At 39.1% G+C, this 27,439-nt stretch overlaps 1 protein-coding gene across 1 annotated transcript in view; it reads right to left on the bottom strand.

Moving 5' to 3' along the window:
• Positions 1–755: 755 nt before the first annotated feature.
• The window catches only part of NAV2 (neuron navigator 2), a 206,545-nt gene continuing 179,861 nt past the window's right edge, over positions 756–27,439 (bottom strand). Inside the window, 23 exon segments of the mRNA XM_079307961.1 lie at positions 756–4,432; positions 4,766–4,969; positions 8,201–8,319; positions 8,517–8,713; positions 9,191–9,262; positions 9,715–9,869; positions 11,026–11,261; positions 12,969–13,019; positions 13,022–13,136; positions 13,286–13,381; positions 14,697–14,797; positions 15,273–15,354; positions 15,356–15,433; positions 15,892–15,936; positions 15,938–16,046; positions 17,877–18,049; positions 20,667–20,687; positions 20,689–20,813; positions 21,141–21,252; positions 21,833–21,916; positions 25,266–25,340; positions 25,449–25,472; positions 26,732–26,784. Coding sequence (XP_079164087.1) covers positions 4,307–4,432; positions 4,766–4,969; positions 8,201–8,319; positions 8,517–8,713; positions 9,191–9,262; positions 9,715–9,869; positions 11,026–11,261; positions 12,969–13,019; positions 13,022–13,136; positions 13,286–13,381; positions 14,697–14,797; positions 15,273–15,354; positions 15,356–15,433; positions 15,892–15,936; positions 15,938–16,046; positions 17,877–18,049; positions 20,667–20,687; positions 20,689–20,813; positions 21,141–21,252; positions 21,833–21,916; positions 25,266–25,340; positions 25,449–25,472; positions 26,732–26,784 — 2,453 coding nt within the window. The 3' untranslated portion in view covers positions 756–4,306.

Here is a 27,439-nt window from a genome sequence, read left to right as displayed (position 1 = left end):
AAGTCTAGGACATGCAATTCTGTGAATCAAAGGAAGTTTACAGAACACAGAAGAATGTGCTGAGCACATCCAAAGCAATTCTGCCTCTGGAAAACTGCTGTGGATGACAGACAATGTCCACATTACAGACCAACTCTGAGCTACCATTTACCATTTACACTGCTGTGTCATTAAGAGTATCTTTGGATTTTCAGTTTTCAGCAGAACTTCTTTTCTATTTTCTTTGAAGTTTTCTACATGTGAATCTGTCATACCAAGATTAGTCATTCAAATAGGTGGTAAGTGGAAAAGGAACTGTCAAAAATACAGGAATATGAAGAGACTAAGTCTCCAGTGAAAAAAAAAACCAACCTAAAAATTTAGATTTTACATGCAGAGATGTTTACATTTATGCTTTCTGAATAGAGAACTTCTGCTTTTTTTTTTAAAGTCAGAGTATTTATTTGCCATGAAGGATAATAGCTTCCTATAAGTTTTTACTGACCCTGTATTTATTACTGTATAACCATAATATCTCTATCAAATGAGTGAAGAGGAACTGGGAATATTGTGTGGAATGTGAAGGTTGTCCAGAGAGGTGGGAGATGCCCCTGGAAACATTCCAGGCCAGATGGATGGATGGGTGAGGGCTGTTGGCACCTCCTCACAAGTACTTACAAAAAGCCAACAAAATCAAAGGAGTGAAACCCACAATCTTCAAATAAAAAATTGTAAAATGGTGATTAGGAAGGGATAATAAATCTGAAGCCAAAAAATCTGAATAAATAAGCATCAATTTTATTGAATCATGAATAATTTAAGACTGGTACAATCATCAGCTTTATTCTCCATGACATGGGGTGGGGAAGGGGTAGAAATGGGGAGAGTGAGAAAGGGGAGGCATGATCTCAAACAGACCATTCACAAATTCCAATCCTAAATGAGAACTGAAAATTAAATAGGGAAAGGAGCAAATGGAAAACATCATAAATGTACACAAAATACTCAATTCCTAGTTTTCTCTTTAAAAATGGCTAGAAAAAATTCATCAAAATGCAGCACTTTTAATCAAATATTTACATTTCTATGTTACAATGAAAAAATGTACATCTTATAGAACATAGTTCATAAACTGTTCCACTGGAAAAGACAAGATCAAAACAGCAACCTTCAATTTAATATCAACAAATTTTTTTTTTGCTTTGTTTTTGTATATTATTTTTTTCTTGAAAGAGAATTGCCACATTTAGACAAGATTTCATACACATAATATCGAAGTTAAGCATCAACAATGAAATATCAAGTCTGTTTCTTTCAAAATGTACAAAAAAAGCTCACCAACCCCCTCCCCCCCTTCCCCAAATAAACCATATTTCATTTATGGCCTGTATCATTCTCGGCAGTTGTGAAGGAAACAAAATGGTTTATTCTCTCAATTTGTAACTCAACATGACTGTTGCATAGAATCTTGAATTTCTTGTTGATATTTTTCTAAACAAGCCAACTTTGTAAGGAGGAGAAAGAAGGCAAAAAAAGAAAAAAAAAAGAAAAAAAAAAGGAAAAAAAAGGAATTGTTTTGAAAAAACCTTAAATGAGAAGGAAGTCACCTAAAGAAAGACTTAATCTATGAAAAGTCTTGATAAAAACTAAGATGTGTGTACAACAGGTAACCCTGCTTCCCAAAGTTTCAGAAAAGACACGGAATATTGTGATGCGCAGAATGATTAGCCTATTCAAAATTGCCTCTCTCACTTTAAGCCAAGCTAGTGTCAATAAAAAAGAACAGATAATAGAAATTTCTTTCTGAGCTTAAGCACAGGATTAAACATGAGAAAAAAAATACCCCATTCCCCACAAAGAAAACACTACTTTAAACATGTCTTTTAGCACTCAGTTAAGGGTCAACTGAGACATTTTTCTAGGATATCAAGTCTAGTTAAAGCCCTAGCCCTGCAACTGCATTTTTTTTACAGGCACATGCTTTGTCTGCATGGATTCAGTTGGGGGATTAGGTACCAAAATTCACAGTAGTAGCAGGTAAAGTCAGTGCTGGGAAGCAGAATTGTCAAGACTACTGGAAAAATTAACTTCTCTTTAACTCATCATCAGCATGCTATGGATTTGATTCCAAACAGATCTAACCCGTGTTTTACAGTACCAAGAACTGCATTAGGAAAATTGGCTGAGTAACCTTTGTTATTCCATTCAGTGAAATAATGAAATCTGTTTGTAAGGTTAAAACAGTAACAACACCAAGCTCTTCTCCCCATCATTAAAATATTTAAATTTTTCCTTTTACAATATTTTTCTTTTAAAAAAAAGTCATCAGCACTTAAAAGTCGTAACAGGAGCAGATTCAAGACCAGCTTAGTAAGACAAAGTACAGTTATATTACAGAAAGTCATGAGGTATAATAAAACCATCCTCTCAAGCTGAGCCACAGAAGCATGAACTTGTCTGTTATGTTCCCTTAAACCCACAAGCTCTTGAAAAAAGTGTCTGTAATAAGATTTCTTTCTGTACATTGAAAAACCAGCATATTCCTGTAATTTATTAGAGTTGAAAAGCTTTTTTTGTCCCTCCTGCATGGATAAAGCAGCACTTCAATGATTTATTAGCTGTGGATTGATATGAACCTGAAACATTATCTCATTTCCCTCCTTTTTTTTTGTCACATTTAGACAAATGCTAGTATCTCATACAAACAATATTCACAGCAACTTATGATATTTCAAGAGATGACTTTAGCCCTGTTTCTTTAAATAAAATCCCATAATATACAGCACTAATTTAATCAAACACAATTAGTACAAAATAAGGCATCACTTTTAAAAGTCAGCACCAAAGGAGAGCTGGAAAGGCTTGTACAAATCCCTCCTGAGGAGTGAGGTGTTGGCTGAGGTACAGCTGATGTGCTGGGGATGGTGGTACCACCAGGAAAGTGCAACTCTTGGGAGGTGTTCTTGTTCCCCAGCACAAGTACAAGCCTGAACACTGATACTGTAGGTGTGTGCGTCCACAGAGGAGGAGAAACCAAAACAGATTCACAGCTCTGCCACAACTCAAAAGCATGGCACAGCTAAACTCAAAAGACACAGTACTCAGTACCTTATCTTTTTTCTTCCAGACCTGAATACTGCTAAAGTACTATTTCTTTTTTAATTTGCAATTAAAAAGAAAAGTAATGGAAGTAAATATTGTCACCAGAATAGCACTGGAACAGTCACAGAGCTGAATTTTAATTAACCCCCTTATGGTTTTGCTGATTGGAATGAAAGCTCTGAACAAAACCCAAAGTTTTTTGACAACAGCTGTAGCATTTCGTGGCAAGAATTAAAAACTGAAAGTCTGACTCATCCCTCTGCAGGGTTGTAGCTCACTTCTGTGTACAGAGCTCACCATGCCTGTGCACTGCCAAGAGTCCTTTGGAGCTGCAAGACTCCAAGGAGCACAGCCCTGCACTGACTTCTGTGAAGGAGGAAAGTGCCCTCTCCTCATGGTGGATTAGTGGGATGCACATGCCACAGAAGTCAGCTCAGCTGGTGGTGTGGATATAAGTGGGAAGAGAATTGGGCCCTGACTAGCAAAGGACTACCTGATCTTTCACTTGTAGCAGGATTGATTGTTACACAGTGTTTGAAAAAAACCCTGATTTGTTCAGATTCTATATATATTTTTATATATTCCTATTTATATATATAATCTTTATAAACACACAATGAAAGAAAGCCAAGGTCTCAGACTAGCAAGGAGAGCAGCGCTTTTTGTTTTAGTTTCTTTTTTTCCTTTTCTCTTTTTTTAATATTTATTCAGACTTCCCTGTTTTGCAGCTTTGCCTTCATTGAGTATTAACACCGAGGCAAGCAATATTGTTATAGCACCAGAACTATATTAAGCAGAGTTTAATCCACAAAGCTGATTGGTGAAAGTCCAGCCCTCACATAAATGTGTTTGGTCAACAGCAGCATAGGCAAATATTCCTCCTCCCCTCTCTTTCCAGACAGTACATGGCACAAAGCTGTTTGCTTCACAGCTGTGAAGTTGCCCCCCACTCCTGCCCTTTCGACTTAGTAATGATGATTATTTTTAACATCTTCAGGATCTTAGGCATGAGAGCTTACAGCAACTAAAAATAAGGAAACAAAGGAGTAGTGCAGTTCTCATCACTGACAAAGGTCGCTTGGGTTGCCTGCACCCAGGTACAAGATTGTTCCAAATGTCTTGTTCTTGCAGCTCTAATACTGAGATCTCAGCCCAGGAACATGTTCTTTTCATGAGTCTGTAATCAGGGCTGTTGCCAAGTGGAAACAATCTCTTGTAAGGGAGATCACAATGTTGACTCCAGAGAGGAATCCAGGATGTCATCATGATGGCTGTTGCTGTTGGAGTCACTGTCATAACTCTGGGGACTGGAGTAGTTGGCTGCCTCCTGCAGTCTCATTAGCATGTTCATCTGCAAAGGCAAGGAAGTTCATGATAATTTGTATTCTGAGGTAGGAACAACATTAACTCCACATGACAGCTACAGTGGCATTTGTTTTGCTAGCGGGCAAAGAAGGAAAGGGAGAAACAAGTGAGGTCAATAATGCTGAGACTCAGAAGACAGTTACTACTCAGAAGACTGTAAACCACAGCAGCATTCAAGTTACTGCTAAACACAGATTTTCCAGTAAAGGAGAAAATGAGACGACTGAAGGGATTAGTCTACAGCCAGACTAGTTCCTGTTTCTAATCCCTAGAAACAAAGCAAAAGAAAAGTTCTGCTGTTCCAGAAATGAGAGCTCACCAGAGGATCTCCTTCGGCATCACTCACTGGAACTTGTTTGCTGGTGGAGCCTTCCCGGGACACAGAGTAGCCATCAAAGCCCACGTCCTCAGGCCGCAGCTGGAGCAGAGGAGGCCACTCATGGTGCTGGGGGGTGGCTGCCCATGGGTAGGTGTCCATGACCCACTTGGCAGGATCCTCCCAGGGCGCTCTCCTTCCATACAACTGAAAGAGCACAAATCCATGTCAAACATTCCAATCATCTCATCCAGTGCCTACCTAACCAAAATGAACATGCCATGGCTCTTGGGCTGCAGGAAACACATTCCAAGCAGGGCTGAACTTACCCTAATGATTTTCCTTACCCTAATGACACACAAAGCCCTTGGTCATAGCACTGATTAGGAAGGAGCTGACCACCTTCTCTGAGACTACAGTGCCCCTCTCTTGGCAACAGCTGAAGGAAGAAACTCCTGAAAACAACATCACCTAATTAAGTCAACTTAAATAATGTCAGCACACACAAGGAGCCATCAGTGCTGACATCTGGTTTGTACTTGCAGCTGCCTTACAAACTGCCATCCATGGAATGTGGAGGAGGAAATGTGAGATTTGTCATCAGGCAATAATGATGTCAAGGCATAAAGTTTTCAAGTCAGATTTTTTTCGTATTCAACCAAGAAAAAGCATCACTAGCATTTGTCTCTGGTCAGGTTCCTAAATAGGCAAACCCTGCTTCAAAAATATTTTTCTGTCTGGAATAGACTGTGCTACTGAATCCCAAAGTACTATCCCTGTTATATTCCATTTCCCTTAGCTAGACGACACATTCATTTTAATGCCTCATGACTTCCAAAAGCATAAATACAACTACAAGTGGCTTTAAAACATTTATTTCCACTTTTAAAATATCACCGTCCTTCAGCAACTGGAGTTTGTCTCTGACATGTTGTCACTGTCCCCTTCATTTATTCCCCTGCACAAGGGTAAAAACAATGGTCTAGCAAAGAAATCCACCAGTTCTCTGATGGATCTAGGACTATCTCACTTTCCTCAATATTATTTCTCCTTGGTACGTTCTTTGTGGATTTAGGTTTTGCATGCACAAAAGTATTAAACTGCTCTGAATACCAACCTGTGGTGTGCTGTGAAGCAGGAGGGAGCAGAGGTGCCAGCAGATGGTGCTAGGCAATTTGAAACACAGCCTCCTCCACAGCCCAAACCCTTTATCTTTCAGCCCTGCTACGTTACCTTCCCATTATAATGGCTTCAAGATGTGGCAAACCAGATTTCCTGTTTTAATCTCATTCTCAAATTTACAATGATACATGCCATTTGGTAAGTGGCAAAGATTTTGTATTTTTCACGTCTTTCTCCTGCAAAAGTCTGAGTGGATCCGAGCTCAGGAGAGAGGAAATGACTCACAATCCTCTTCCATGGCAACCAGGTCTATGCACCCCTCCCACTGGCATGCTTTCCAGGGAGCAAGTCATGGGACAAGGATGGAAAAAGTTGCTCCATAAAGCATAAAAGAAAAATCTTTGGAGTGACAGTGGCAGGAAGCTACAGAGACTCTGCATTCTCTTTCTGCTGGTGTTGTATTGTGTACACATGTAGACACCACTGAATGTCCAGGCAAGGTTTGTTAGGCCTTTTTCAGGCTCTGAGCTCTTTCTCTCTTTTCTCAGGCTGGGAAACTTTTTCCCAGGCTGAGACAGTTTCTCAGCTCAGGCCTGAGCCTTTCCCAGGATGCTAACTTTCTGGTAAACAGAAAGGAATTAATAAACAGAGATTAGCACCTGGTGTTGACTGAAAAACAGTTCTCGTGCTACGTGACAGGACATGTTTTCTCCTACTGTCCAATGGACTGATGTCCTGTTTGAGACTTGTCAACCACACTATAAATATGGTTTGGTTTCTCAATAAAATGCTTCGTTAGTCTCATAGTCCTTGTCATTATTATACACGACTCTCAGCGTGTACTGCGACATACACCAAGCAGGAAGAACTCGGGTTTTACACAACCTTCTCATATCCCTGTTTTGAAGAACAAGTCAGCACTCATGGGAGCAATTATTTTAAGGATCCATTTGAGTTGTTTGTATTTGACCCAAAATAACTCTCTAAATGAGAAACAGAGAGCAGATCCACAGAGATCAGAGCAAAATTAGGAGTCCACCTTTGCTTTCTGGCAGGCAACTTCAGGAAGGAAGATGTGCTTTCAGAGGAGTCCTTGTGGGTGTGGGGAGCAGAAATAGCCCCAGATGAAACCCACATTCCTAGCATTAGCTTGTTCGTTAGCACCAATCTGGCTACTCTTCAAGTACTAAAGTGCATCTTCTTATCCATCAACCAAACAAAAGAGATATTATTTAAATAGGGATGAATTAGTTTAATTTAGGGAAATGGGACTGAAGGAGATAAAGAACCTAAAGCACAAAGAGAGAAACTGAAGTCCTTACAGCTGTAACACAAGCCACTCAAATACCCTAAGGAAAGATGGAGATGGACAGAACAAGGCAGCAAAAGGATGTTTTTATCAATTGCTCTCTTTCTCCACTTCCATTACTAATTTTTCAATGCTTTCCACACATACTGATCAGTGATATGAGAGCTCCAAAACCCAGTACAAGAGCCCATGCATTACTGTGAGTATCAGTTTTCTCCATTTCAACCTGTTCTCCTTTCTCTTGTTTTAGGTTGGAAAGATTCCTGGCTCCCATTACCTTCCTTTATAACAAGTTTCATGTAAAATCGTTTTATTTCTAGCAAATTTCCTGAGTGTGCTTTGTACTCCACGACCTATTGTTTTCCTCATGTCTAAGAGCCTACCACAATTGTCCCAAAAAAATGAGGTTTCCAAATACTGACAAATTCAAATGGCAGCTGTGGTTTGCCCAAAGTTTACCCCAAACATGGAGAATTCATGTATTTCACAAATGTGTAAGAAGCCATAGTAAAAGATAGAATTATGAAGGAATCTACTAAAAAAAAATCTTAATATACTGAGTAGTAATCCAAACGTCACTGATAGTGCTCCTGTCACTCATGAATTCTCCCCATGCAAAACTTTTTTCCTATGTTGAAAGATTTGATTTCCAAAAGAAAATCCTGTGTAACAAAGTTAATGACCACAAGCTTATTTTTCTCATGCACAGGATAATTTTAAGGTGTGGTTCTGGAACACAGTATTGAAAGGTACTTGTATGTCTAACTCCCCCCATTTGAAAACATCAGCAGTTTGGCACCTAATCACTTTTTCCACTCTCAGTTTCAAAAGTGCTTGAAGAGACTAATTCTTCCTGAAACTATTGACAATTCTAGTTATATTTTCATAGACATGCAGATATTCAATGTGCAAAGTTGTATCTACAGAAAGTGTTGTCACTACTGAGTTTTGTTGGCTTTTGAACAGATGCTCTTCTAGACCTATGATTTTTCCCTTTGCCTGCTCACCTGTAGCCCTTCTCTTACTGCCTCCAGAAGATATGGAATGATGGAGTAGTTCCACAAGTCAGTGAACCAAACTCTAGAACCATCTACATCTATTGGACAGGAGAGGAAGAGTCGTGGACCTGGAGAAGGAAATTCAGATATTACACTCAAACCACAATCACAACAGGCATCAAAAATAGGACTGATAACATCTAAAAGTAGGGTTTTAAAGAAAGCCTTTTTTATGTGATACAGCACAAGGAAGTGTACAAAGACACACTTGATATACAAAGAAATAAAATGCACATATTTACATATGCCTGAGCAGAGTACTTACCAATAGTAACATCAGAGGAGCTGTGAGCCTCCAAGAATTTGTTCAGATGTTGCCAGACCTTGGGAATCCAATCAATAATCTTAACCAGCTCTGCATTTCTCATCCTGCCACTAATCTCTGTTTCAATTAGTTTTCTTCTCAGGAAACGGCCAAGAAAGCCTTTGACTGGCTCTGTGTGGTTTGCACATAGCACCCATCTATGGCAGAACAGCAGAAATAGCCATTATTTCTCTTCCATGCGACTGAGTATAACTATTTCTGACTACATTTCTCCTCTTATTTCCAGATTATCAGGATCAAAATGGGCTACTCCAGTCATACGTGTTTTTCAGCAAAAGTTACTTTGGAATATTCGACTAGGTGAACCAATTTTTACTGTGCATGGTTTCAGCTCATTTCTCATTAATCTGCTTTGCCTAAATATTGTCTTACTGAAAATACGGTAAAAGATCAAATATCTTAACAATCCTCTGTAAAATAGAAGTTTTATGAACACCATTCTTTTAATGACAGCACCATAACCAAGCTGCACATGTCAGGGCAGCAACCAGGAGCAAATCGCATTTCTCTCTCACTTTTCTATTTCAGGTGGTAAGAAAAATTTCAGATGACTCAGTAGCCGTTAGTCCTTTGCCAGCCCACAAATATAAATGAGAAACATGAATAAACAGTACCTGAAATTATGGTGAAGCTGAAGATTAGGTGTGGAGGAGGTGGCTTGGTTCATTGTGCCAATAATATATGGACTATGGGGAGAAAAAAATCAAATCTGTGAACTTTGAAAATCAAGTTTTAAGTAAAACTTGAACATTAAAAAGGTTATTTAAAACACTTTTGTGAAAGAAGGATATGTAGTTACTTCTGACCAAATTGTCTACTGAGATTCTGAGAACATCAAATTCTGAAAGCAAACCAGAAGTCCCAAAACAGGACCTTTCAATACAAATGGAGTTTTACTACTAATGATCTACATCTGAAGCAAATACAACTACTTTCTAATTACTTATTTCAGAAAAATTGATAATTTTATGAAGGAAAAAGATCCTTCTGAAGCACTGTCCACAATATGGACAACCTGGTCATCATCCTCCACACTACTAAATTAATGTAGATTTTGGTTTTGTAATTGGATTTTATAGGAGCAGTGCTCTGAGTACAGGATTAACATTTGCAATGTGTCCTGATACAATTTCTTTACCATTTGTGGTACTTGCAGTTCAGCAGTCCATTAAAGATCTCTCCTAGGGAGCTAACGTGGTGCAAATTATCCAAAATTATGACAAGAGGCATATCCACAGCATTATTTTCACTGTTGCACTGGTCTGCCAGGTTGGACAGGTACTGGCGGAGTTCCTGTAAAGCAGAAAAAAATAGAAGAAAAAAAATTTTTTTCTTCACATTTCTGTAAAAATCAATTAAGATAGATAAGCTTGGTAACAAAATCTAAAGCAAGAGTCTGACATCTAAGAAATCACGCGTTTTCTACAAGAAAACAAAAGATAAAGTTTTCCTTCTCTTTTGTAGGTTATGCTGAAGACTTAGAGGCTGTACCAGAAATCCTGTGTGAAACAGGGGCTTGAAGAGGGGTAATATTTTGTAATTTAGTTAGTGTTTTTTATTCAACAATGTCAGACCTAAAAGGCCTAAAATATATTTCTGTTTCTTTTCAGGAACTTGATCAACTCTCCCCAAACCAAACCAAACTCTGCATTCCAGCTAGATTTGTTATATCATCTTGCAACAGTGTTCCCATCAAAATACAGCAGACAAAATTAATCTGGAACAAACTATCCCTCATCAGAGGCCAAATCTGGATGCCTTCAGTAATGCTGGAAAGAAGGACAAGCTTTTGGTGCTGCTGATAAATGGCTGAAATGCAGCTTTAAAGCATCTGAAATCATACCAGTGGCTTATAACCACAATTTCAACCATCCGTTTCCTCCAGAGGAAAATATGCCTAAGGCCATCAAATATACAGCTTTTTTCTTTCTTCTTTGTTTTTTTTTTCCCTTTTCTCTAATCTAGATGATTGCTGGATGTATATTAAGCAAAACCAGTAGCGCATAAAAAAGCAAAGACACGCCTTACCAGCCCAGGAATGTGTCTACACAACTGCCCCTCCAAACCCAGCACATGATTACAACTGCTGACACCTGCAGCTGCAGAAGCTCCTGACAGCCTGAAGATGCATTTGAGGGTTTTAGAGAAAGTGCCCACATGCAATAGGGATTGCTTAAGTCTCCGGGAATTTAATCCAGGTGTTTAACTTCCTGGGCAATTCTTAGGCTCCTAAACACTTGACAATCATGACACCTTCAGGTGTTTAAATATACACCTGGAAGCCTGCTGCTCCCGACCCATAATCGGGTAAATCTGAAAACCTTTAAATACTGTTTCCTCCAGGATTAACATAATGCTTTGAAAATAAAGGCAAATTCAAAATGACAGATTAAGAAAGGTCTCTCACTCTGGACACGCTGTTGTGCGAGGATGGTTTGCACGTGCTCACCTTGCTGGATTTGTGGTCGACATTGAATGTGGCAATGATGCCCTCGGCCAGCTCCCTGCCCTCCTTGAGCACCATGTACTCAGACAGACAGTTGGCCAGGTAGGTTTTGCCCGTACCGCTGGGGCCGGACAGGATGATCCTCCTGTGCTCCATGAGCAGGGACACGTAGCGCTGCAGGATGGGCTTGGGGATCAGTGACTCAAACACCAGCCCGTCCAGACTGTTCTCACAGATACCTGCAGCAGGGAAACAGGCCTCCTTTAGGGGCATTTCCAATTTTTAGCCAAACTGACCTGATCAAGCTGTTCTTCACTTCAGAGCTAAAACCCTTCCCCCCCCAGTATCCCTCGTGGTTGAGAGAGGCACACATAAAACTGAAAAACAAGTGCAGGGTTGACCTGTGGGCTTAGGCCGGGTCCTCCTTCAGCCTGTGTAAGTCCTCAGCTGCATCCCTGAGGCCGTTTGGAAGCTGCCACACTAAAGGATTCCAGGTCACACACTCCATGAACCAGCCACCCATTTTACAGCATTTCACCACACATTCACCCAGAATGTACCTGTTTACTTTTGGATCACTAGACAAAAAAACCCCAAAACCAACAAACCCCAGCTATCACCAACTCCCCTACTTTCCAAATGCTTGTAATTAAACTCCTCCTCTGTATGCTGATAGTTATCTATTCTAACAGAAAACTCCTACTGATAAGCATTTATGCCATGTCAGCAATCACTTTAGGCAGAATTGGTTTAGGCAAAATACACAGTGCTTCAAAATAAACAGCAGGAAGGGAAGTTGGCAGAACACCCAGAGAAGTGTTTGCACCTCAGTGGTTACTTGGAATATTAAATATTTATATAGGCAGCTTTATATCTCAAGTTATTTTCCATAAATTGATTAAATACATTTCAATTTTATTGAAAACTGTTATCACTTATGAACCTTCAAGGCACAAGTCAAGTCAGTGCAAGTTAAATATAAACTCAAATTGTAGCTTTACAGACACAGGTTACACCTGATGCAGTATTTAATTTAGGATTTATGACTGGACAATGCATTTTATGTAAGTAGAATATCCTGGGTTCATGTCAAGATTCAGTAAGTTGATGTATTTCACAGTCTATTTTGTCTTCCTGCCCACTGGTTTGCTATACAAGGTACCTTGGTTTTTTACACCAATATTCAAAAATCTGCTTTCAGTGAAATTTCAAAGTTGATCTGAAGAATGTTTGGCACTGCTCTCAAATACCATCTGTCTGCAGATTTCCCTGGTGTAACTTTGAACAAACTGATATATGTTCTAAATGCAACAGTTGAGGGTTTTACTCTTGAACTTTGTTTCATAGTATAGTTTCCATTAAAAAGTGCTTCCTTGAGAAATCAAATGAGAAACACAAATATTAAATTTTTATCAGTATTACAGAAAAAAATTGATGGGAATTCTGAAAACCATACATTTTGAAAAATCCAGATTTTAAGGTGTTTCATAGAATTTGGGCTCCCTCCTTCCTGGTACTTAAGGAGAGACCCTTCAGTGAGACCAATCAAGCAAAGGAGTCAAGACTTTTTTTTTTTTTCACCCTGCATGAAGGAAATAACTATAGCTGTGATAAAGAGCTAATAAAATTTTCAGGCTTGACTCATTTGGAAAGTACTTTGCTGCTCAAACAGCTCCACTACATCCCCTGTGGTGTGAAGTCTTCTCTATGACAAAGAAAGATCTGTGCAGTGTGAAATTGTTCCTAGAGTTACAGGTTGAAAACTTGCTGAAATTACAGACTTAGCATACCCCAAGTGGTGATTTTATCAAATGAAAATAGCAGGAAGGAAATCAATGGTAGGAACATGAAAAAGCAGGGCAATAAGTTTCTTGAGTTTCTTGACACAGCAAGCTCTGACAAAACTCAATAGTGAAAACTCCACCAGGCAGGTCAGGTGAAATTACCTTTGACGGTAACTGAGATAGTGTTGTTTTCTCCAACCAGATACCCACAGGTAGCAGCTCCGGGGTCTCTGCACTGTTGGTGCGCTTGATTTCCCCGATGCTGTAGCCCAGAACACTGTCTGAGTTCAGCCCGAGCTGGCTCACAGGATCCACGTGGATGATGTATTCCTGAGGTGGAAAAGGGACACAGGAAGTCAGGCAGCACAGGGTGTTTGTTCTCTGCTGTGACAGTACTTAACACACAAAGTTAAATACAGCTTGGTACCATCAAAACTCCACAGAAGAACTTGAGCTCGCAGCATTTTGTAACTACTGACCTTAAACAGGCGTCTCACAACCCCATCCAGAACGTCCCACTTGGTCTTCCCACTGACTCCAATGCAACCTATGAGGAAGGTGCGAGGCCTGGAATCCTAAAGGCACAGGAGTAACTCTATCAGACAAGTGCAGCTAGTGTCATTAAAATTCTTCTTTGCCCCTCCTCTTTTATTTCTAAATAATGGTGCACCTTTACTGCTCCATATGGTGAATTCTGAACAGCATATGGAATCCTTTTCCCACGATAAAACATTTTCTACAGTGTTGGAGTCACAAAGCTAAAGAATACTCAGGTAGCAGTGATGTTAAGTTAAAGGTATTTATTAATCAATCCAGGAACAATTCAAAAACCTCTGAGAGAATTACAGTTTAGCAAAGAGACGGAAAAGCTCTAAGGAATATTGTAGGGACGTTCATTCTTCCATGACTTCACAATCAAAGATGTTATATTTGCAAGGTTTATCCTATTTATTCCCAGAAATTCTGCTGTGGGCATAGAAACCTATATCTATATAGAAATTATGCATATCTCTATGTAAAAGTAGTAATATATATATACATAATATTTAATGCATCATAATATATAATATTCGATGCATCACAACACTTTGAATTTTTAAAGTAATTTTTAAAGCAGATAAAAGAAATCAGAGAAATATAATTTTTCAGTTTTTCTACAGCTGCACTCACTGTGAAACATCAATTGAAAAGAAAATGAATTTCTATCATAAGATTTGAAGTGTTACTAAAACTTGCTCTGACTGCATTCGATCAACAGCAGTTTTACTGTTTTCCCAGGGCTGTAATACTTAATACAAAATTTAATGGAAAGATCAGCTAAGTTCATTTTACTTCTGATCATTCAGATTTTTGTCCACCCCTCAGGAAGATATGAAGTTACTTCTTAAACATACTTTTACAGGCACACAAAAATGTGAGAGAGCAAGGCCATTGCTTTGCAAAGACTGTGTGTAATATCTTAATAACATGCATGTTATTCACGCATGTAGTACGTTAAATACACCAGATGGGATGCAATTTTACAATATTTGCAATTTATTTGGGTATTTAGGATTCTTTCATGTACTTGTAGATGGAAAACATCTGAAAGATGTCATTCTAAACAGGGTACTTGTGCCAGAGAGAACAACTTAAAGTAGAATGATATAGATCTCCAGTTTGGATTTGTCAAGTTCTTCCATAAGATTGGTGCTTCTGGCATTTTGGTCCCTCTCAGCAGCTCCAAGGAAGCTGGAGGTAGCCAAGTGCCTTCTCTATGACTATTAACACACCAATGAACTGTTTTCCTGAGAAAATTTTTAATTGTTAATAGTCTTCTGGCAAACTTGAGTTCCTTCACACAATCCAAAGTCACTTACATTTCAAAGCTGCAGATGAAACATAACTCACCTCTTTCCATTTCATCTCATCCTGGAAGTTGACAACTATTCTGACATGCCTGCCTCCCTCTTTCCGGGCAGAGCCATCTCCAGTGTCATCCAACAGCATGTCTGTGGACAGGAAATATCAGCAGCTTCACAGCTAGAGCTCAATTACAATAGAGGCTATTCTGGTTTATTATAGTCAAACACAACACGTCTGGGCTTCACATGCCCCAAGGTAAAACACAAGAACCAGGTTGACTGACTCCTCTGCCACATATCCCTCTTAAAAAGGGAAGGCCATTGAAAATTATTAACCAGTTACTCTGTATTTTCCTTCCTATGATATATCCCCTGGCAAATGTGCACCATTAAATGACTTTAAACATGACTTTTCAGAGCTGAAGTCATAATTGGACACCTCTGACTGAGGGTGTAGCAAACTTACAATGATATTTAAAAGAAGGCCTTGTGCCAGCTTGTGACATATTTCCACACCTCAGCTGTTAATAATCCTCACGCTTTCATTTTTCCATAGCTAACCAACCCAAGCCTTCCAAGTGCAGGATAAAACCTGCCCCACCACCCGTCTCATTAAACTCACCGAGACTCGTTGACTCCGTGAGGTTCAGGCTGTGTTGAGAGAGTCCCACAGAGTGTCTGGGAGAGGAGGAGATGGAAACCTGAGGACTGAGCCCGGCTACAGCTGCCGTGGTTTTCAGATTTCAGCCGATCATTCTCTGCTTTTAACTTCTCAATCTCACTCTTGAAAAGGACAAGTCAGACATTAGAAGGCAGAGCGAAAACATGATAATAAGATAGCAACATAGAAGAAACTTAAGAATAAATGGTAATTTAGCAGAAAAGCGGTTTTCATAATGTTTTAATTAAAGAATTATTAAAATGTCCTTTCTGTGAAGCTTTTCAAAGTATCCTAAAATACCTAAATATATGGGAATTCACTAATAAGGAAATGCAACTACCTTAAGGCAGAGAACATGGAAACATTTTGACAGCCAACAAATGCTGGCCCATCTCGGAGTTGAAACAGCTGAAGCTGAGGGCAGCACAGCCAAGTGTTCAAGCTGACTTTGAATGAAGGTTTAAAACTGGCACGAAGCTGAGCACAGCCTTTAGCAAGCATCCATAAAGTTCTGATCTTTACTGTGGGGGTGGCTGCCACATCAGCAGCGGCTGCAGCATGTGGGGTGGCTGCTCCTCACCTGCATCCTGTTCATGGCCTCGCGCAGCTGGTCCAGCTGGTGGGCCAGAGCTCAGCGCTTCCAGGCGAATGTCTGTCAGCTTCATCTCCTTGTCCCGCAGCTCGTTCCGCAGCTGCATCACCGTCTCAGCCTCGCTGTCCGTGCACTCAGAAATGCTGCGGGCACGGACAAACACACACTCATTCCTCTCCTCACGGTGCTGTCTCCAGGAGTTATTAGGAGAAGAGGAATAAAGCCCTTTTTATTCTGCTTGACCCAGGTATCAATTTCAGCTTATTGAATTAGCGACACCATAAATCAGACATTAAGCAGGCCACAGAAATTTTAGAGTCTGATGAAACAAAGATGTCTGAAAGTTATTTTTCTTTAATCAGGATCTGAAACAGAATTATCTGAAATCACCTACTATTGGATAGTCTTCATTTTTTTTCACGGGAGTTGCTATAGAAGAAAACTTCTAAAGAGAAAACCTAAATAAATTTAGGGGATGCAGGCATTTAACAGCAGTTGGTTGGAGATTGATGAGTTCACAGACAGATTTAAAGCTTACCAGGTGTGCACAGCTGCCGTTTCCCTGAACTGCTCTGGAGGGCTTTGGAACTCTGCACTTATTCAAGCATAAATTCCTGCTTGCTTTAAAAAACTAACACTTAAGAATTTTTGATGGCATTTTTTCTTCCCTCTGCTCATAAAAAGAAGAGTTTCTGAGTGAATAACAACATTTCAGCACATTTGAAAGTGCATCTGTATAAAGATCAACTACACAGCTGTGCACTTAAAGGAAGATTTTACCTAACATGTCTTTCCCTAAATCAGGTTAATGAGAGATGTTTTCCCCACCAAAAAGCCAATAGGCCAAAACATACTACTTTTAGTTGTGCTCTATCCTTCCCTCAGTTCACATATTTACTCTTAGGACATGTTTGTCCTTTTGGCTTCCACAGCAAGGTGAAAGTAACCCACACAGCATTTTGGCTGATGACAGATGGGATCATCATTTGACAATTTTCTGTCCTGAGAGTTCTAAAGCACAAACTTGCTGTAGTCACCAGAAATGCACTGAGTTAGGCTCAAGAGACAGAGGAAGCTTTGAAATAAAAATCATGGGGGATTATCTTCTGCTACTGACATTTAATCACTGTATACAGCTGGAAACTATTGCTATTGTTTTCACCTCTTCATGTGAAAACAAATGGAGGGGAACTACTCCAAAGCATTTGTTCTGAAATCAGGCTGGAAGGTCTGCATGACTTCTCAAGGTCAGGAGGCCATCTAGTAATTACAGGTTTCTCAGTACTGCCTGGTACAACTTTCTATATTTATTTATCCTGCTCAAGTGACAAAGCAACTGATGGAATCAACATAAAAGCTGTTTTACAAAATTTTCCATGCATGTTCTAAAATGTGAATTCAGACTCAAAACAGCATGGCAAGGGAATAGTTAAGCTTTATTTCACAGATGGCTATGGAAGGACCATGCACAGGTAGCTGGGAAGCTACACAAGGAAAGAGGGGTGGATCAACTTCATTTACCAGGCACAAGTGGTTAGATGAGTTCATCTGTATCACTAAACCACAGTGTTTGATTTGCTCTCCTTTACCTGAATTTGTCAATAGAACTGGGAACTTATCATGGTATCAGATTAATACAATATGTGCTGTGTTTAGACAAGAGAAACTCCCAGATTTTACCATGAGATCCAATTAATTTGGCACCTCAAAGTCACCCTGATTATAAATATTCTTGATACTCAGTACATTCCGCTGAGAGAGCAACCCAATGAAATATTTACACTTCAGTACTGATGGAATGATTTTTGGCTTCCTGGACACTGATGCAAAGGTACTAGGTAGGGAGTCAGCTCACATATCTTTCAATCTCTGAATACATGAATTCAGCATTTCTGCCCTCTGCCCTTCCTCTACCTACACAGCAAGATGCCTTCCATGCTGTTTTCTGTCTAAAAATCACAGAAGTCACTTACAGGGAATTGGAATGGGAAGCTCTCAGCAGTGGTGTTGAAACAGTGGTGTTGTGGTGTGGTAGCTTTGGTGAGGAAGGCAAGGAAGAATCAGTCATCTCCTCAATGTCTGAATGAGAAGATGCTGACTTGGGAGATTTCTTTTTCCCAAAAGCTTGCTTGAAGGAGCTGCGCAACTGGAAAAAAACAGATCACAGCAGCAGGTCCACCATTAAAAATGAAACCAGGCAAAAAAAAGCCACAGAGCAAAAACTGTCAACATGCAAATACTCCAGATGCTACAGTCATACTCACACACATAGTGACAGAGGTGAAAAAATAAAAAAGCTTTTTTTCCTTAACTATTTTATCAGATTAATAAGGTCAATAAAAGTGGCTATGAATGCTTCCTATTTTTTAAGAATTATTTGACAGCAAACTTGGTTCAGTGCAACAAGCTTTACAGCAGGCTGGTGACAGCTTGCAGCTGTGCTGGCACAGGGCCCAGCCCAGGTTATGGTGCTGGGAGGGTTAGTGGTGTCAATAGCGTGTTAGCTTTGTACCTCCAAGTTTAAAGTAGGTCCTCCTTACCTCATTGACCTGCCGGAAGAAGTGCAAGCAAAAGGAAGTGGAGGAAGGAAAAAAGACATGTTTTAACAGACAAAGCCACTAATAAGGGAAGTTTTGGATTTCTAAGACAAACACGATCAATGATTAACAAAGACAAACAGTCACTTTATAACTGGAACCCTGTATTTTCCAAAACCAGGTGTCTCAAACCACACTGGCTGTTTTTTTGCATTACCTGAGGAAAATACCAGATCCAAACTCTCTTAACTATTTAAATTACATTTCTCTTTCGCTCAGGCAGAGTGCTTTGGCTAAGAGCCAAGTTAATAATGTATTTTACCTTGCAGGAACAGGTATTTCACCATGTGAAAATACTGCAACTTGTCTACCTACATGCAAGTAAAATAACCTTCTGTAATGTGACTGCCATTTTCAAACAAGATTTAATATTCATGTCATTAAAGTGATGTTACCCCAAAGCTACAATTCAACAGGTAGTGTTCAAGAAGCATTGGACAACTTTCTAGATATATGGTTTCTGTTTTAGGGAGCCCTAGAAGTTAAACCCCCATGGAAAAAAGGTCTGGACTTGATGATGCTCATGGTTTCCTTCCCACTCAGGATACTCTATGTAACTATGTATCTACTCTAGGTTTTAATGCCATTGCAAATTACATACTGCACACAGGCTGGCTTAATATGAGCTGAAAGCTGTTTTTAAGCTAGATAAAGACTCTTACAATGAGAAATGTTGGAAATTTGATGTTTCAGCTCTGGATGGACAGATGCATTGCTTCTTCACGGAACACAATGATCTTGGCTGAGAACTTCCTCAGCACTGGTGGAATAAAGAATGTGTGAATCAGATTCAACTCACATATTCTTCTCCATAGTGTTTTAATTTCCAATCTTCATTTCACAGCCATGATGTACTCATTTTTAATGACAACATTAAAATAATGTCCTGTTTCTTCTACTTCATGAAAACTTTGTTTAGCTTTATAATAAGGAAATGCTCCCTTAACCTTCTACGAAATAGTTATCTGATGCATGAGAAATGTAGTCTGATGTAGGACCATATCCACTAAGGTACAATAACAAAGAATTGAAACTAAACAAGAATTTTAAAAAGTGTGACTCCTAACCTACTACAAAAGTTTCGTGTCACAAACTAAGAGTTGCTAGAAATTTAAATATTATAGCAATTTACTTTGTCTATATACTTGTACAGCACAAGAGGGGTTTGGAGAAGATATTGTTTCCATTCAACAAATTACTTAGGAGAGGAGTGGAAATGCTTCTTTTGTGAAGCAGCTGGCAATACCAAGAGATACCAAAATGAAAGCTCTGAGATAAGAGAGAAATAAAAAGAAGAACTTGTTCAGGAAGCTCATTCTTACAGTTCAGGAGTTTCATCAACATTTCTGAGAGGATATTGTGCAAATACAAATGAACCTTTTATGAGCTCTAACCACATTTGCATCTCTACAGATTTTTCTGTACACCCAAGAGATCCAGGGAATTCAAACTCAGTAGGAAGAAAGGGGTGGATTGTTTTACTGGCTACAATAAAGGATCTAGGGACTTTAATCCAAACTATAATCAGACTAGGTCACTAAGGCAGTTATGGTCTAATTGAAAATGGAGTTGAAGATAATGTACCTTTCCTCCAGTACAGGGTACCTTGTACATAGTACATGATGAGCAAAGAGGGAAAAATGGGAAATGACAGGTAAGTAATACAAAAACTTCCAAAAGAGATGTCCATCATGAAAAATTTTTAAAATCAGTAATCTTTTTATATTATTCTTAGAACTCCAAGTTAATGCTGGACAAAGAGTTCTTAGAGTGTTTAATGTGATCATTTATAAGAAAGCCCTGTGAGATAAAAACAAAAAAATCTCCACAAGAATGATCTTCTCTTGTGAGTTTATGTTACTTTAAAGACAGATGCCACATTCTCCTTAAGCAACTGGACACCTCTTAGCCAAAACCAAACTTGATAACTATTTCTGATTTAAGACTGGCCTTTAGCTGTCAAGCTAAAATTCAATCTTATGCAGAGTCAACACAACTTACAACTTGATTAAACCTTCACAGGAGAGTTTATCCTGGATTTAAGCAGTGCACAGTTGTTAACGCTGACCTGCTGCATGAGGCAGGAAGGAGAAGCCAGGTGAATTTAACTGTGCATGTCCTGACAATTTCACATAAACCTCACACAGTCTGCTACAACACACTCACCCAGTTCTTCCTCTTCTTTTTTCTTGGAGTCACTCTCAATGTTGCTGCCCACACTGGAGTGGCTGGTGGCGCTGTTAATGCTGGAGACACTGTCCGAGGAGTGCTGCCTCCGGATCCGCAGGTCTGTGGGCTGAGCAGCTCCAGGACCTGCATATGAATGGAGGCAATGTCAAAATCATCTAAGAAATTTGATTAATGGTATTAATCATGCAATCCTGAAGAAACATTTAGGGAAGCCAGCACTCAAACAATCACTTATCCCCATGGATGTACTGAATATTTCAAATCCTTGTTTCCTGTGACAAAATTGAAATCTGAGATGCTTCAAACTTTTCCTTCAGCAATTTATCCCAGTGTAAATTACTGGGTTACTCTCTTCTCTGGGTAACTCTGATGATTACATCAGCTATTACCCAGGGGACTGAAGTCTCACTGGAGAGGCCTGGAGTGTTTGTGTGTGGTGCTTGTCTCCACCTTTGCAGTTCAGCTCAGGTGTGTTGATGACTCCATTGATGGCAGCCTGAGCAGCAGCATTTTGTTTCTTCAGGAGTTCAATTGTCTTCCTTAACTCGTTCAGTTCTGAGTCCTTGAATAAGGAAAAAAAACATATGACACAGGAGAAGAACTCCAAAGAAACTGCTTTTCCATGTAAGTTGTGGTAGTTCATAATGAATTCATTGAATATATATGTACAAGGAGGTGAAAATGAGGTTTGGGATACCTGGGGATGCACACCCTCAACAGGGTGCAAAGCAGCTTTGGTATTATGATACAAAAAATGCATGCATTCTGTAATGCAGAAATAATGTATATTCAAGTATGCTGTCCAAAACCACAATGCTGCCAGTCTTGTAAGTACTCTTCTTGCTGTTTCTTTCAAACATGCCCATGTGTGGATGCATTGGGATGAAATATATTACAGAAATATGCAATACTAAAGACCCATGTCCAAAGCAACAACTGATAGGAATAACCCAATCAATTGCCACAAAATCTCAGTGCAGAAAATGAGTGTTTTATATACAAATTATTTATTACATTTTACTCTGTCACCACAAATGAGGGAGCTAAGGCAAATTTCTTATGTTACTTTTTCCCACACACAACTACAGAAGGAGCATGGGCAACAATGATGGAAATAGAAATGAAGACCTCTTGAATCTTGCCTTTTGCTCTGCTGTCATGGTCAGGCTCTGCAGCCGGATTGTCATGTTCCCCAGGCTCTGCTCAAATGCTGCCACCAGGTGAGCCTGAAATCAAACCACATAGGAGGAGTTTGCTCTCTTCCCCCAAAAAAGGAGTATTTCTGCAGGTATTTAATCAGTCTACCCAGTGCATGGCATTGTTTGTTGTGTAAATGGTGCATAGAAAACAACAGTGCTTAGAAAAGTTCAAATAGTAGAGCACACATTATGGAAATGTTTGCCAACAATCAATCAATCAATCAACAATAAATCAAGTTTTTGTATAGAGAAAAGTCAGGCAGAAATTTCCTTCCAACTAAATCACTATTTTCCTTGTGGATAATTAAGGCAAGAAGATGCCGACAGTCACAGGATGGAGATTCTCACTGTCTTTATCCCACCAGGAAAACAGATGCTTTGCCAGCTGATACACCTGCATCTAACTCAAACACTTCTCCAATATTTCAGCACACCTTGCTTCCAACCAAGGAGTGCTTGCTAGATATCATCCAAAATTCCTGCTGCTTGGGCAATTACCATTTTTTCTTTTCCCAAGGAAAGAAAAAAATTATTTCTCTGTGCTTCATGGGAGAAGAATGTCAAGTCTTTTTCCCAGGAAGCACAGAGAACACAATGTCCATTACATGAAAGCCATCAGCTAGGAATGGAAAATGACTGAGAAGCAAAAGGAAGAAAAAGTAGATTGAGAATATCGAAAATAACATCAGAAACTGTATTTCTAGAGCGATGACATGGCACTGTTCTATGGGTATTGATATGCGTGTGCACACATAACTGATTGCAGGTATATTTCAATATATATTTGTCTCATTAGCCATAATAATCTACACTAACCACAGAAAATACAGCTTTATTTATCTATTAAAATAATTCTATATGCACAATGACAAGTAAAACTGTGAAATCTTTCCAAGCAGAAAAGGACCTTTTCCCACCTAAAAAACCACAAAATAGCAAAACCTTTCACGGAGCTATTCCAGACTCATTCAGCAGCAGCACACAGTTGACTTATCCTAAATAACTGTTCTCACATTCACTATGAAAACAAACATGAGCAGTACAATAACATGGGGATCTGCACTCTCATTCCCATAAGCCCCTGTGAAAATAAGCAGAGCTGAGACTGTGAGAAAATGGCAAGAAGTAATTCAAAAATAACATTACACATGTAGGAAAATCTAAATATTTATTTTAAAAACACAGAGCATACAGCTTCTGTTGGGGAGGATGAACAGGGAACAACAAAGCTGATATTCAGGGATCCTCAGCAATACTTTTCAAAAGCAAAAAATAAATGGGCAAGCAGAACTTTATGGATTAGTACCAGGATTAGCAGCAAACCCTTAATACTTCAACCTGAGCCTTAAAAACTAGTTGCTCTTTCAAAACCAGATACTGCAATTATTCCTATCTCAAAATCGTTCAGTGAGTATGGAAAATAATGTACATTCACTTTCTAGAGAAAAATGTTTTCAAATTCATGCCCTTGACAGCTTGAGAAGCATCAACAAATGCAGTGTCTACGCAAGGAAATTCAGGAAAAAAAACTGCAAATTGAAGAAATTAATTTGAATTGTCTAAGTTTTAATTGGCTTTTATTAAAGGAATCATGTCTAAAGCAAATGTTTAAGTATCTTAACTGACAGTATTTATTAATCTCAATCTCTTTGGGAGCAGACCTTGTCTTTTACATGGAAAAAGGGATGTTCTCTGGAAAGAGGTGGCTAGACTGAAATTTAATTCTAGGACAATTATTGCAACATACCTGTTTCCAATTTATAGACAAATCAGAGGCAGCCTCAAGTCTAAGAAGTTTAAATAGCAAAATTTTAAACTGCAAAATTTAGCCAAGTGAACTAAGTAAAAATGGAATATTATCAAAATAATTAATGACACGCTAAGTTTTTTGGGATTTTTTTAATTTTTGTTTTGTTTTTTTGGTTTTTTGAGAAAAGCCCACAAGAAAAACCCACAAAAACCCAAATGACCCAATTAAACACAAAACATACAGGAGTGTACATTAAAAACTGTTCTCCACAAAGAGAGTGGTAGTAACCACACAGAAATTCTTAGGCAAGATGAAGAGCAGCTGGGCCAGCAGTGAGCAGCCTGTGCTAAGCACCAGCCCAGTGACCCTGAACTGGGAAGGAGAATGCAATAAAGCCAAGGCAGAACCAAATGAGCTGCTCAGGCTGACAAGTTCTTTGTTTGAAGGACACAAGCTGGGTTATTTAACATCATTAAAAACCTATACAGAGAATCTAGTCCTGCTTTCCCACAAGTAAAAGAAACTTCTGGGAGAAAACCAACTTGTGTATGCATCCCTTTGTATTTGAAAGGCAAATATAAGATTTAACTTTTGAAAGATGTTTAAACTGTTTCCTTTTCCTCTTGGGACAGTGACTAAGTGGTTCCATGCAGTCAAAGCCCTTTAATTTGACTTCTCTGTTGTAACTGTTCTTGGTTTCTCCTCTGTCCTTTTCAAGCTGGATGAAGAACTGTGATGTCTGCAGTGGACAGCACAGATTTCCCCCTGAACCTTTCCTGTGATACTGCTCAGGTGAAACCTGTCCTTTCCTGTCCCAAGCTTTGCACTCCCCCAGTTCTGAGAGCTGATGGACAGGAATGTCTCCTTCAAGCAGCACATGTTCTGATGTTTATTCATTCCCTTAAACCAGGATGTCAGTATGATCTGCTCTGCTGACTATTCCTCTGCTGCTTATTTACTCTAGAATTGCTTATTTTCCTTGCAAGGTTCTGTGTTGTAGATTCCTGCTATTTGTGACTGTAGCACAGAACACACAAATAAACTTGCTCAAGGTCATACAGTACTGCCTCAACACCTCCTGGATTCCAAGTATTTTTTTTTCCCAGAGTGTCCTTAAATTACTTATCCCTCAAATTCCTGAAAGGAACAACCAGATGTATTGTCTACACTGCTTAACTTTAAATCAGTTTCCAGAGCCCTCTATGCCAGTATTATATATCATGCCATTAACCCACTTCTTTATGCAACAGAAAAACATAGTGCATTCAGTCCAACTTTCTATTCACTTTATTCCTACCAATTATAATCTTTATCTCATCCCATCCAAATGTCAAAGCAACACACTATAAAAAAGACCCTGTCCCCAATTATTTTCTCAGGACCTTAAGACGGCTTACATCCATACAAAGCCAAATTAATATTATAACCTCAGATTTTAAGAAAGATGTAAGATAATTTAGTAGGGCAGAGGGTGCTATTTTTGGATATGTCCCACACATACATACGTCAGTAATACAAACTGAATGTTATGCATATGAAATCCTTTTGTCACTTTAAAAATACTGAGAGGTAATCGTTGCATTAAATGCATTCCAGGTTAATGTTTGCCCTCTGAGTTGTACTCACATTAGCAGTCAGCTGAGTTGTCAGGGCTGACACTTTTTCTTGGGATGCATCCAATTCTCTCCGCAGCTTGCGAATCTGTGGGTTTTAAGAGAGCACTTTAGTGCATCATAACAAGGAGAAATAAAATAGCAAGACACACAATGCAGTGTGTCATTATGCTTGTCAGAGAGGATGTGCTCTTACCTCTGACTGGCACTTCTCTTCAGGCTGTAAAACAAATATAAGTATGTGAGGATATTACAACATAACCAGCCTGACAAATTTATGCAGATTGTCTTTTTGTATTTCAAAAACACTACTGTGAATTCCTTGTTTTGAATTCGCACATCCATATTCAGTCTAATCTAATCTCCTCATTATTTACTCTTAAGGAAAAAGAAATAGGCTGCTGGAGGTACTTCCTTCTGCAGGAAGGAATTGGGGCTCCACCTCCCAGCCAGCAAGCCAGTGCACCTCTGATCTCAATCATGGAAGCGTGAAGAAGTCCTGGCTCTTAAGGGACTCCATGAGGCTCTGAAGAACCAGGACTGCCACAAAAATAGGCCAATCCTAGACAATTCCCTTAGTCACATGCTAGCTATCCCTGGGAAGGAGGTCACATTTTTGCATTCCAAAGTGACGTGAAAAAAAGAAAATTAAAATTCCTCCCACTTGGGTGCTGCCTAGGCACTATGGCAATGAAAAAGTGAGGACACACAGTCAGTTGTGAGGATGCCAAGTGGATGTACTGACCCATCCATCATGGTCAGCATGATAGAACTGTGGCTACTGTGGCCTGTTTCTAACCCCAGTTATCAGCTAAGTAGAAGTATGGGGTAGGAAGTCACACACATCACTGTTTCTAAATGAACACTACAAGCCACCAGGAAAATTACACCCATCCAAATACACTACTGGGGCCACTCATGCAGCAAGCACAGGAACTTGAAGCTCTGAGTGCTCCCCTGTATTTTCAAACTCCAGTAAACCTTATTTTAGGATTAGATAACCAAAATGAATACATGTTTGTTGAGAAAATGTTACTGGCAGAGTGATTAAATGGCCTTTTTAAAGAATTATTAATATCTGCACATTAAAAGTGGACTTGAAATTCTTTAGTACCAAATTATTAATGTAAGGATGGGATGACTATTCAGCAAATTTTGGGATGCTGAAAGTAATGAAGTTTAAACCTCCTCATATCTACTGAGGTGGTTTGTAGCAAAAACTACTTAGCACAGCATAAAATACAGACTCAAAAAATCAATGGCTGCTTTTAGGCCATTGAAGTCTGTCTTTAATGAGGATACTGCTAATTATCCACAGGCATCTTCAAGAACATAAACATTCCTTTCTTAGCTAGCATTCAGAATGCAATAATATGAAAAATGCTTTTTCCTGCTCCTGAATGGCAAAACTAGCACAGCAAGACCAGCCAATTCAAAAATTTTGATTAATAAATAAACTCTTTGTTTCATTATACTCACTGTGGAATAAATAGATGATGTACTGGACACCAAAGAGAGAGAAGAACCATGCACTAATGGAAAGAAAATAAACACAATGAATATAAGTGCACTAACCACAGAGTGCAATCATCATAAATCATCCACTGTCCACCACCAACCTGCTGAAATACTTTCACAATTTCATCATCCCGCCATAAACTTAATTGTATATGCACCAATAATGTATGGTTTGAAGCATGCATTGCCAGTTGATATAACCCATAATCTTGGCTTTGGTAATGCTGTTTTAAAATTCTCATACTTGTTCGTTTGGGAAAATTAGGCGTGGCCAAGAAGTTTTAAAAAGTTGTGATGAAGATCTGTTCAGAGATGTATTTCTCTAGACAGTTTATCTTAAAATTCTTGCAAAATTGCTTACTCAAGTGTAAAAAAAATCCAACCAAGAAATGCGAAGAGATTACAAAATTAAATCTAGGTATTTAATCCTCAGTTTTAGGTGAGATTGAGGGGTTTGTTTTAGATTTTTTAAGCAACAGACCAAGATGGGAATGTCCTGAGAAAACAACAACACCCAGTTCTAGTGTGTAACCAGATGGTCCAGAAGATGTGGAGTACCCAAGATAAAAAAACATTGTCTAATTTTGGGGCTGTGAATTGTCCTCTAATGCAGCTGTGTCTTCCTTCTGCTGACTTAAGGGAACTGTATTAGTGCGTCAATAAGCTCAA

This window comes from Erithacus rubecula (genome assembly GCF_903797595.1).
Source record: "Erithacus rubecula genome assembly, chromosome: 6".
Classification (NCBI taxonomy): Eukaryota; Metazoa; Chordata; class Aves; order Passeriformes; family Muscicapidae; genus Erithacus; species Erithacus rubecula.
Note: the sequence above shows the minus strand (reverse complement) of the source record. Positions and strands in the feature narration are given on the sequence as shown.